General features: G+C 40.5%; 1 protein-coding gene across 8 annotated transcripts in view; it reads left to right on the top strand.

Moving 5' to 3' along the window:
• Window positions 1-12,587, top strand: part of Il12rb2 (interleukin 12 receptor subunit beta 2) — an 82,208-nt gene that overhangs the window by 19,263 nt on the left and 50,358 nt on the right. For all 8 annotated transcript variants that reach the window (XM_076939888.1, XM_076939886.1, XM_076939885.1 and 5 more), the window contains 2 exons: window positions 890-1,032; window positions 4,418-4,568. In XM_076939888.1, coding sequence (XP_076796003.1) covers window positions 890-1,032; window positions 4,418-4,568 — 294 coding nt within the window. The remainder of the gene's footprint in view (window positions 1-889; window positions 1,033-4,417; window positions 4,569-12,587) is intronic.

The raw sequence follows: 12,587 nt of genomic DNA, 5'->3' as shown, positions 1-12,587 counted from the left end.
CAAGCATCCCACTTTGCAACCATCCGGATGGACCTGGGACCATCCCAGTGAGCCTGAGTGTCTGTCTTGCCTGTAGCTCCTACTCACATCTCGTCCCTCTTTGCTATTTGCACACCTGTTTGCTCTCCACCTCTCTCCTCATCCACCTTCTGCCTCTTTAAAAACTGTTCACTACTGCACCACCATCCTGCCTTTTATTCTTTTCCCATTTTTTCAGAATTTTCCTAACATTTTTTCCTGAAGCTGCCACCACTAGCCTCCTTTGCCTTTGCAGTCATTTTCATATTGGTTCTCTTTAAATCTATTAAGTGGAGTCAACAAATCTGTTTTTTGGTAAAGATGAGGTTGGGTTAAGGGCAATTATTTCAATGGCTGAGAAATGAAACCAACATTTTTTATTTACCATTTTTTTTAACTTATTCACTTTACATCCCACTCACTGCCCTCATCCCAGTCAGCTCGCTCAACAATCCTTCCCCCATCCCCATATCCCCTTCTCCTCTGAGAGGTTGGGGGCACCCCTGGGTAATCCCTTACCCTAGCATTTCAAGTGTCTTTGAGGCTAGGGGCTTCCTTTCCCACTGAGGCCAGACAAGGCAGCCCAGCCAGAAGAACATATCCAAGTACAGGCAACAGCTTTTGGGATAGCCCCATTTCAATTGTTCAGGACCTACATGAAGACCAAGCTGCACATCTGCTACATATATGCAGGGAGGCCTAGGCCTAGCCCGTGTATGCTCTTTAGTTGGTGGTTCAGACTCTGAGAGCCTCCAGGGTCCAGGTTAGTTGACTCTCTTGAAACCAACATTTTCAATAGTTCATGTCAGTACTTAAGCAATCTCTGATCGAAAAACCTGACTTGCACATTTTGGGTTGTCTTGGTCACTAGTGAGGCCTCTTCCTCCGTGGGACATCAGAATCGACTTTCTAAATGCTTCTGGGAGCAGATGTACACTGAAGTGGGAAGATGAGGGGCAAGTGGTACTCAATCGACTCAGATACCAGCCTCGTAACAGCACATCCTGGAGCATGGTAATAGTTTTTAGAGGGATGGGAGAAAATCTGTAAAGGGCCCTTGACATTGTTCCACAGACTTTTCTTATCATGTCAACTAATACGGAGTTTAAGACCTTTTAGCCGGGAAACAAATAATTTGAAATCTATCAGGAAACTGTATATACCTGTCTACTTTTTAAAACTTTTATGTGTACAAGTGATTCCCTGTATGTGTGTGTGCCTCGTGTCCCTGGAAGCCAGAAAAAAGCATCAGATCCCCCCTGGGGCTGGACTTGGAGACTGTTCTGAGCCACCATGTAGGTTCTGGGAACCAAAACTGGATCCTCTGCAAAAGCACGTGCTCTTAGTCACTGAGCCATCTCTCTGCTTGTTAAGACATGTTGGCATTGGAGAGATTAGTCAGTGGGTAAAGTGTTTGCTGAGCGACCACGAGGGCCTGATTTTGGATCCTCAATACCCTCACTAAAAACGGAGGCATGAAGGCCTATGTGCTTTCAACACGGAGCTGCAAAGACAAGAGGATGCTTGTACGGCACTGGTCAGCTAGCCCAGGCAGTCAGCAAGAGGCGAGTTCAGTGAGAAACTTTTTCACAAACAGTGGATAAACAGTTGAGGAAGACACCTAGCATTGATCTCTGGTCTCTACATGCACATGCATACACATGAGCATCTAGACACACAAATATACAAGAAATATGTTGATCCCTCATTCTGAGTTGTATTTTAATTTTTTACTTTTCTGTGTGTGTGTGTGTGTGTGTGTGTGTGTGTGTGTGTGTGTGTGTGTGTGTAGAGGTCAGAGGAATAGTTGACAGGAGTTGGTTTCCTCCTTCCACCATGGAGATCTTGGTGATCAAGATCAAGTTGTCTGACTTATCAACAAGCTCCTTTTCCCACCAAGCAACCTCATGACCTCCCAACAGTCTTTTCTTTAAAAGGCAGGTTTGGTTGTTTGGTTTTAGGAGTTGCTGGAAATTGAACCCAAGGCCTTCCTGTGCCAGTCAATTGTTTGGCCATTGTGCTGCTTCCTGACTCTTACATTTTATTTTACTACTGTTACCGTTTGTGTGTGTGTGTGTGTGTGTGTGTGTGTGTGTGTGTGTATGTGTGTGTGCATTTGTGTGTGTGTTTGTGTGTGTTTTTGTGTGTGTCTGTGTGAGTCTGTGTGCGTCTGTGTGCATATGCACACCCAGGTACATGTGTGCCACAATGTATATGTGGAGCTGAGGGAACAACTTTTATAAGTCAGTTGTCTCTTCCTACTGTGAGTTCTAGGGATAAGATTCAGGTCATACGATTTTCACAGCAAACACTTTTACCTGCTGAGCCATTTTACAGGCCCTGAGTCTGAAGGTTTTCAGCCACAGTGTTTTATAAATCTATTTTCAATAAATAATTTGTTTCTCCTTATTCTTCTATCCCCTTCCTCATTCTCTTTTTTTTAACATTGAAAACATGTTGGAAAGATATTAGAGTATGTACTCAGAGGTTTATATGGCACTAGATTTTCCCAAGGAAAGGACTGCAATTTGTATATTAGGTACCACACTGTATGTGTCATGGCACAGACGTGGAAGTCACAACAGCCCTGACTGTCAGGGCTCACATCCCACTTTCACCTTGTTTGAGATAGGATGTGTTTGCTGCTCACAGACACATAACCCAGGCTAGCCCATACCCCAGGCTACCAGCCTGTGAGCTGCTGGGATTCTCCTATCTCTATATTTCACTCGCTATAGGAGCCTGGGATTACAGATGCCTGTGCCTAGATTTGCACGGGTTCGGGAAATTTGACTCAGGTCTTCACATTTGTTCAGCAAGAGCTCAACCCACTGAGCCATTTACCAACATAGCATTATCATTTTCTATAATTAAAAAAAAGTAAGACTATGGTTTCTTCAAGAATTTTATTAAGTACAGTGGCTTATAATAATAGCAAAGGATTGGCTTCACATAGAGTTGATACCCAAGAGATTGTAACTAACCTTTTTTCATAAAACCAATTTTATGTCTGTGTTAAAGCATTCATCATATTGCTAATTGCACATATGTAGAATTTCTCCATGTGTTTTTAAGAACTGATACATTTTTGGACAAGTGTAATAACATATACCTATAATCCCAGCATGTTAAAGGCTAAGAGAGAGGCTAGAGTTCCAGGCCAGCCTGGTGTGCTATGTGTTTCTGGTGCTCATGGAAGCCAGAAGAGGACAGATCCTCTGGGACTGGAATTACAGACAAGTGTGAGCCACCATGTGGGTGGTCGAAAATGAACTGTAGTTGTCTGGAAAAGCAGCTAGTACTCTTAATCACTGAGCCATCTTCTCAGACCCCAATAGAGAGGTTATTAATCCCTAGAGATTTTTTTGATTTAGAAACTATTATATTAGGTTAACTTCCCATTCTCAGTAACTCTAACACTATTTATTCTCATTGAATGGAAGATCTAGAGAATTTAAAAGGTCATCTTATCTAGTTTGCCCATTCAGGTTAAAATTCAAAGTAGATGAAGAAATGCCTTAGCAGCAGAAGACCTGGCTTTGGTTCCCAGCACCCACGCTGGGTGGTCCTCAACTGCACATAGTTCCAACTGCACACACACACACACACACACACAGTCCGTGTACAAACTCTCAGGCACACACATATACAGATAAACAAAGAAATGAATGAATAAAGCTTTCAAAAATTCTTTGTATTATCCTTTTTGTTATCTTTTCTATATGTGAGATTGCACATGCTAAAAACACACTGTACCACCAAGATACTTCCTCTTTATATCCATTTGTTACTAATAGGTACTTTATAGAAGTTATCCTGCTATTTCCTTGTGTTCTACAAGGTTATCTTGATGAATAGAAACCTGGATTTGTCACTAGAGTCTGGGAAGGGGAGAGAGAAAGGAAGGATTGTTTGAAATAGAGGAATAATGTCAGTCTCACCCTTGAAACACTAACATCTAACAGCTGAAGTAATCTATGAAGTACTTCAAAGTGGTCAGAAGAGTATGAATCCCACAAAAATGCTTGCAATTTTCAGTTGAGTTTTTTTTTTTTAAATATGTATGGTTGTTTTGCCTGATTCATTTTGTGTACCACATGCATGCTTGGTGCTGCAGAGGCCAGAAAAGAACATCCAATCAGAACTTCTGAAACTGAAGTTGCAGGTGGTTGTGAGCTGCCATGTGAGTCCTGGGAATCAAACTCAGGTTCTTTGGGAGAATAGCCAGTATTTACTCACTGAAGCATCTCTGTAGTCTCAAGACTTACTGTTTTATAGGGAAGGGAGCCTCGTCTCCTTGCTTTGGCCATTGCATACTGTGTGCCTGTTGTGAATTGTCATAATGCTCTCTGTAAGAATACACAAGCCTTGTATCTAAGCAAATCTCACCTGATTCAAGGTTAATGCTACAAATGCCAAAGGAAGATATGACCTGCAAGATCTGAGACCATTTACAGAATATGAATTTCAGATTTCCTCCAAGCTTCATCTCTCTGAAGGAAGTTGGAGTAATTGGAGTGAGCCACTGAGAACACAGACACCAGAGGAAGGTAGGCATCCAAAAAGAAAAAAAGGGGGGGGGGGGGGAATCAGAGAAAGGAGACTGGAAGAGACCAAGTCTTCCTTGGAGCAGCCTCTTTCAATGCATGCTATATAGAGACTTCTGGGAAGGTAAGTTTTATGATGCTACGAAGCTTAACAAGCACAGACAGGGCCTGCCCCTGTCTGCCACAAGTCAAGCCTCCACTTTACTACTGTCCAGCTTATTTCTCTTACTGCCTCAGTGACTGTTATTCCCCAAAGCTGTAGCCACAATTAATCTCATTTCTTTGATACATTTTTATGTCTTTGGTTCCTTGAAAATTATAAATTATAATTTTGAAACTATAGAGCTTACTAAAAGCCTGAAAGAACTTCTGAAGACAATATCCTAAAATAAAAGTAATAGCCAACATTGTCTCTTTTTTCCAAATGTACACTGCTCAAGGGAGGCCTGTTGTACCAGGACTAGGAGCAGCATAACAAGTTCAAGTTTTAATCTAATGAATGGGCTTTTTTTTTTTTTTTTATAATTACTGAGAAGTCAGTAGCATTGAAATATAAGCAAATATTTTATTGAACCAGAAATCCATATGTAACCTATCATCATATTGAAAATGTTTTCCTCATTTTTATTAGTCTTTAGAAGTTAGATCAGGTTCACCCCCTCCCCCAACTCCTACCAGATTCATAACTAACCCAAACAACTATGTCTGTTTGTTTGTTGGTTTGTTTGTTTTAAAAAATCAAATACAGTTTGTGCTGCCCATATATTCTAGATTGTGTGGCCCTCACTGGAAGGAAGTGAACCCACCAAGAACCACAAGCTTTGAAAAAAACTGACTCTCCCTCTCCCAGCTGTTATCAGTTGCCAATAGCTCCTTAGCAGGAGGTGGGCATGAAGTCCGTCCTCTCCGTGCTGGAACTTTGTCCAGCTGGGCATGCTGTCTCGACTGCTGTGAATTCAAATATATGCCTGCCCTGCTGTGTCTAGAAGACACTTCCCAATCACAAAAGCCTTTGAATTCGTAAGAATTTTTTAAGCACGTATCAGTAGCATAGTAAAGATGTTTTCATACTGTGTGGGGTATCCACCAAAGAAGACTGCTTGGACATGGGTTTAAGCTAATAGAAAGTCTTTATTCGCTGGCTGACTACAACACTGGATGTTTGTGATCCTAGTGTAGCCCTGGACCTTTCTCAGGGTGAGCTTTTAAGCAGAAAGAAAGAGAGAGAGAGAGAGAGAGAGAGAGAGAGAGAGAGAGAGAGAGAGAGAGAGAGAGAGAGAGGAAAGGAAAGGAAAGGAAAGGAAAGGAAAGGAAAGGAAAGGAAAGGAAAGGAAAGGAAAGGAAAGGAAAGGAAAGGAAAGGAAAGGAAAGGAAAGGAAAGGAAAGGTCCTACTTAACACACTTCAGTTAACAAAAACAGTTAGCCAGAATCAGAACTACAGAAGCTAAAAAGCAAAGATACTACATTTTGAGACTGTCCTAGAACTGTATGGACTTTGATGGATTAGTCCTTTGTTTCAGTTTTGGCAGATGATGCTGTCTAAGAGCTGAGTTTTACAGCCTGAATGGTACTTCCATCATGAAGTCAGTTGTGCTAAGGTCTGGTGACCTACTAAGGTCTGGAGCCCTGTTACAATACTTTGTGTGAATTACACAGAAAAAGTACTGGCATATAATCAATTGCATTACTACCTTGAGTTTTGTTTTGTGAGGCAAATTCTTATTATGTAGCCCTGGCTCGCTTGGAACTCGATTCTCACTATGTAGACCTTGGTGGCCTTGAACTCAAAACGATCTGCCTCCGTTTGCTTTCCACCTGTTGCGATTAAAAATGTCCACTGCTGTGCACAGCTGGAATTTTTATAATATTAATGTGGACATCTAAGTGGTTATTGGTAAAGGTGGGGTGTGTACATAAGAAGTAGCCTTGCAATTGGCCTGTACTCTTTGAGCTCCTAGTAGGGGCAAGGAGGAGTTGTTGGGGTTTTTTTGTTTTTTGTTTTTTGTTTTGTGTTTTGTGTTTTTTTGTTTTTTGTTTTTTGTTTTTTTGTTTTTTTCTGATACAGTGTCTTACTAGTAGTTCTGTCTAGCCTGGAACTAAATATGTAGACCAGGCTGGCCTTAGACTCAGAGACCATCCTTCAGCCTCTGCCTCCTCAGTGCTGGGATTAAAGGCTTGAGTCACCACACGCAGCCTCTTAATAGTCCTTTGGTAGCTGATGACACTTAACAGTGATGGGCTGGTGGTCTGGCCACCAGAGAGCTCTGGCACCTACTATGAGACTATTATACCCAATACAGAGTTGGTCTTCTAATAATTGTATTTATCCATGTAAGAAAATATTTAAAATGGATACATCTAGCATGTGGTAATTAAAATACCTCTTTTTCTGACTAAGGGCCACTGACCCACGTGATCCCTCTGTTGCCCAGAGATGTTCTTTGCACTATTTAATGTAGTTGAAATAATTTTTGTTATTGTTTTTTTCTAGACAGGGTTTCTTTGTCTCTCCGTTTCCCTGGCTGTCTAGAACTTACTCTGTAGATGAGGCTAGCCTCGAACTCAGAGGCATGTCTGCCTCTGCCTGCTAAATGCTGGGATTAAAGGCATGGGCCACTATGCCCAATGTAAAGAAATATTCTCTTAAAATACTTCATGGATTAGATTTTGTTTGCAAAATGCTGATAAGATTTTTCAAATGGGTCACATTTGATGTTCAAAATCAAGAAAATACCTGTCTAAATACCTGTAACTTACATTATTACATCCCATAGGCCAAACTACAAGCTACAGAAACTCAGGGCTGATTAATCCTTGTCATTTTACACTGATTAATGACTAACTTAGATGTGCCGAAAAGAGTTTTCTTTTCTTATTTCTGTAGCATTTATCTGACAAATTAAAACCTCTCCAAGGCAAACTAGTAACTCTAATAAGCTGTAAATAAGCCACCAGTCACTGTGAGGTTGGTGTGTTCAGAGCAGAGCAGGCACTTGGAGAGCTGAAAGGTGGCTCAGCTCTCCCTGCCTGCTTCCTTTCAATGCTTGCATCTTGCTTTTCTAGTTTGATCTTTCTGTGGGCTGTCCTGTACTCTGCTCTTACTTTAAGCTGTGTGGTTTACACCCTTACCACTCTTCTGTCATCAGTTTCTCTTTGAAACACCAACTGATGCAAACCCAAACGTGTGAAGTTTTTTTCTAACACTTCTTCTCTTTAACCCTTTTAAGTGTCTAGTCACACGTAACACACTTTACTCTCTGAAACTGTGAATGATTTATGATTCTTTTTCTGTAGCCTCAGCTTCTAAAAACTGGGAGGAGCATGGCATCCCCTGGTGGCCTACCTGTGGCTATGGGTGTCATTCTATCTTTGTGAAGACTTTCTTCTTTCCATGTGTGCCCCTTCCTTTGCTGTTACATTTGACTCCAGTCATGGTCTTCCAGAGAAATGACCACTAAGGAAGGGAAGAAGAAAGAAAACCATGTCACTTTTTGAGAGACAGTCCATAATTCAGCATCCATCAAAAGCAGTCGTGACTCTGGGGGATCCAAGCTATATTTTTTTTTTCTAGTAAGAGAAAACTCATGAATTTGAACTCAGAAGTATCCAGACCTGTACATACTCACCACTCACAACACCTAGCAGGAGGCTCCACTAGGATGAATAGGCCTTCTATATATGTGACTCTCTTCTCATATGTTTTACTGCTACTCAACTCAATTAATTTAGGGACTTAACTGAGGAGGCATGGAATGCTTACCTTCAGGCCAGAGTGGCAAAGAAGTACTTCATGTCATGGTGACAACAAAGATGAGTGAAAGATGTCCAAGGGAGAGATGCAGAGGCCCATTCAAGCCACATGTCCCCACACTGAAAAGCTAGGAAATTCATTCATTCGTTAATTCATTCATTCATATGTTATACTAACCTATTGTCACCATTAAGATGGATGTGAACAATCAAATACTAGTTATTCTAACATCTCAGATAACAAACCTTTCATCACAGTGAAGCTTGGTAGGTTGCAAACAGTTTATCTGCAGATACAGAAAGTTACTATTTGTAGCTTTGTATATTATATAGTCTCTGCAATTATTAAAAGTTGTTCTTGAGGTTTCTGTGCAGCCATTGGCATCAACTAAAGACATGGCTGAGTTCCAAAAAAAAAAAAACAAAAAACAAAACAAAACTCCATGTACGATATCAAGATTTGGATATTACAAAGTTTTCATGTGTTACTAAAAATTATTTTTCTCATGTTCTACCCATTTAAAAATGCCACACTATTTATCGTTTGCTAGTGGGCTGGGTTTGGCCCACAGATCATGATTGTCAACCCCTAGAATAAACTCAGAGGTTGTCATGCTTCTATCTCTTTGCCTAAGGCTGAAGAAAATGAGAATGAAGGGCTCTGTACTGTACTACAAGGATTCACATGCAAATATTTCATTAGGGAAGAAGATATAATCAGAATCCCAACCTTTGCCCCTTCTTTGCCCTTCCTTAAGTTTGTTCCTGTCCCTGAGGAGGGAAATACCTGTACATTATCTAATAAATGGTGGCCAGCCCACTACTGGAAAGTGCTTTTCCTTGAAATAGAAAGCATAGTCTTCAGGACCTACACCAGGTGATGGGACATAATGCCAACCAGTCAGAACTTTAGACTCCAAGAGTTGCAATTTATCTTGAAAGGCTAGAGAAAACTTCCTGGGGAGCCAATGTCAAGGTGAAACACAGCACCCAAGAAGAATCTAGGAGCCTTCTTACATTTCTTCCCTGCTATAAACTCAAGTTCATCTTCCCCACAAAACTCATATAATGAAGCCTTTATCCCTGATGGGATAAAATTAGAAGATGGAACTTTTTAAAAATTATTTTATTTATGTACATTTCAAATGTTATCCCCCTTTCCAGTCTCCCCTCTGCAAACCCCCCATCCTAGTCCCCCTTCCCTTTGCCTCTAAGAGGGTGCTATCCCACACACCCACACACTCCTGTCTCACCCCTTTAGAATCCACCTTCAATAGGCAACAAGCTTCTACAGGACCAAGCACCTCCCCTCCCACTGATGCCAGATAAGGCCATCCTCTGCTACATATGTAGTGGGAGCCATGGACCCACCCATGTATATTCTTTGATTGGTGGTTTAGACCCTGAGAGCTCTGTGCGGTCCGTTTAGTTGATATTGTTGTTCTTCCTATGGGGTCATAATCCCCTTCAGTCCTTCCCCTAACTCTTCCACTGGGGTCCCCAGGCTCAGTCCAATAGTTGGCTGTGACTATCTGCATCTATCTTAGTCAGGTGCTGGCAGAGCCTCTCAGAGGACAGCCACACCAGGCTCCTGTCTGCAAAGCAGTTCTTGGCATCAGCAGTAGTGTTGGGTTTTGGTGTCTGCAGATGGGATGGATAGGTAGGATAGTCTCTGGATGAATTTTTCTTCAGTCTCTGCTCCATTTTTTGTTCCTGCATTTCATTTTGACAGGGACAATTCTGGGTTTAAAATTTTTGTGATGTGTGGGTGACCCCATCCCTCAACTGGAAGCTATACCTATCTACTGGAGGTGGTCTCTTCAGGTTCTATCTCGCCTCTGTTGGGTATTTCAGTTAATGTCATCCCCATTGGGTCCTGGAAGCATCTCACATCCCTGGTGTCTGGGACTTTCTAGGGGTTCCCCACATTCCCACCCCCACTGCTACATATTTCTATTCATTCTCCAGGCCCTCCTGGACTTCTCTCCTGTCTCTTCCCATAACTGATCCTGCCACCCCTTTCCTTCCCCCACACACACATCCCGCTCCCCTCTCACCCAGATCTCTCCCTTCCTCTACCTCCTGTGATTATTTTGTTCCCACTTCTAAGTAGGATTGAAGCATCTACACTTTGGCCTTCCTTCTTGTTAAGCTTCATATGGTCTGTGAATTGCATTCTGAGCTTTGGACTAATATCCACTTTCAGTAAGTAAATACCATGTATGTCCTTTGAGTCTGAGTTACCTCACTCAGGATGATATTTTCTAGTTCCATTCATTTGCTTGCAAAATTCATAAAGTCATTGTTTTTAATAGATGGGTAGTATTCCATTGTTTAAATGTACCACATTTTTTGTATCCATTCCTCTGTTGAAGGACATCTGGGTTCTTTCCAGCTTCTGCCTATTATAAATAAGACTGCTATGAAGAGAGTGGAGCATGTGTCCTTGTTATATTTTGGAGCATCTTCTGGGTGTAAGGCCAGTATGAGTGGTATAGCTGGGTCTTCAGCTATAGGAGTTCTCTGATAGAATTTTGGGGGTCACTTATGTATAATATAACATCCACAAATTCCTCCCTTCCAATGTGTACACCTTTGACCTCCTTTTGTTGTATAATTACTCTAGCTAGAACTTTGAATACTATATTGAATAAATAGGGAGAGAGTAGGCAGCCTTGTTTTGTTCCTGATTTTAGTGAGATTGCTTCAAGTTTCTCTCCCTTTAATTTGATGTTAGCTGTTGGTTGGCTGTATATTGCTTTTATTGTGTTTAGATATGGCCTTGAATTCCTGATCTCTCCAAGACTTTTAACATGAAGGTGTGTTGTATTTTGTCAAAGGCTTTTTCAGCATCTAATGAGATGATCATGTGATTGTTTTCTTTGAGTTTTTTTTTTTTTTTATATATAATGGATTACATTGATGGATTTCCATATATTGAACCATAACTGCATCCCTGGGGTGAAGTCTACTTGATCATGAAGGATCATTTTGATGTGTTCTTGGATTTGGTTTTGAAATTTTTATTGAGTATTTTTGCATTGATATTCATAAGCAAATTTGGTCTGAAGTTCTCTTTCTTTGTTTGGTGTTTGTGTGGTTTAGGTAACTGTGTAACTGTGGCTTCATAGAACAAATTAAGTAGTGTTCCTTCTGTTTCTATTTTGTGGAATAGTTTGAAAAGTATTGGTATTAGTTCTTCTTCAAAGATCTGATACAACTCTGCTCTAAAACCATCCAGCCCTGGGCTTTTTTTTTTTTTTTTAATCTCTTTCTTTCTTTCTTTCTTTCTTTCTTTCTTTCTTTCTTTCTTTCTTTCTTCTCTTTTTGTTGTTGTGAGACTTTTAATGACTGCTTCTATTTCCTTAGGGATTATGGGACTGTTTAGATGGTTTATCAGATCCTGATTTAACTTTGGTACCTGGTATCTGTCTAGAAAATCATTCATTTCATCTAGATTTGCCATTTTTGTTGAGTATAGGCTTTTGTAGTAGGATCTGATGATTTTTTTGAGGTCCCTCAGTTTCTGTTGTTATATCTTCTTTTTTATTTCTGATTTTTTTAAACCAAACAAACTGTGCCCTTTAGTTAGTTTGTCTAAGGATTTAACTATCTTGTTGATTTTCCCAAACAACCAGCTCTTAGTTTTGTTGATTCTTTGTATAGTTGTCTTTGTTTCTAATTGGTTGATTTCAGGCCTGATGATTTCCTGCTAGTTCCTCCTTTTGAGTGTATTTGATTCTTGTTCTAGAGCTTTCAGATGTGCTGTTAAGTTGCTGGTGTGGGATTTCTCTGATTTCTTTATTGAAAGCACTTGGTGCTATGAATTTTCCTCTTGGAACTGCTTTCATTGTGTCCCATAAGTTTAGATATGCTGTGCTTTCATTTTCGTTAAATTCTAGAAAGTCTTTAATTTCTTTAATTCTTCCCTGACCAACTTATCGTTGAGTAGTTCCACTTCCATGAATATGTGAGCTTTCTGTTGTTTTTGTTGTTATTGAAGACCAGCCTTAGTCTGTGATGATCTGATAGAGTGCATGGGATTATTTCAATCTTTCTGTATCTGTTAAGTCTTGTTTTGTGTCCAATTTTAAGGTCAATTTTGGGAAAGGTACCATGAGGTGCTGAGAAGAAGATATATCCTTTTGATTTAGGATGAAATGTTCTGTAGATATCTGTTAAATCAATTTGTTTCCTAACTTCTGTTACTTTCACTGTGTCTCTGTTAAGTTTCTGCTTCAATGAACTGTCCATTGGTGAGAGTGAGGTGT

The sequence above is a fragment of the Arvicanthis niloticus genome, chromosome 9, assembly GCF_011762505.2.
Source record: "Arvicanthis niloticus isolate mArvNil1 chromosome 9, mArvNil1.pat.X, whole genome shotgun sequence".
NCBI lineage: Eukaryota > Metazoa > Chordata > Mammalia > Rodentia > Muridae > Arvicanthis > Arvicanthis niloticus.
Note: the sequence above shows the minus strand (reverse complement) of the source record. Positions and strands in the feature narration are given on the sequence as shown.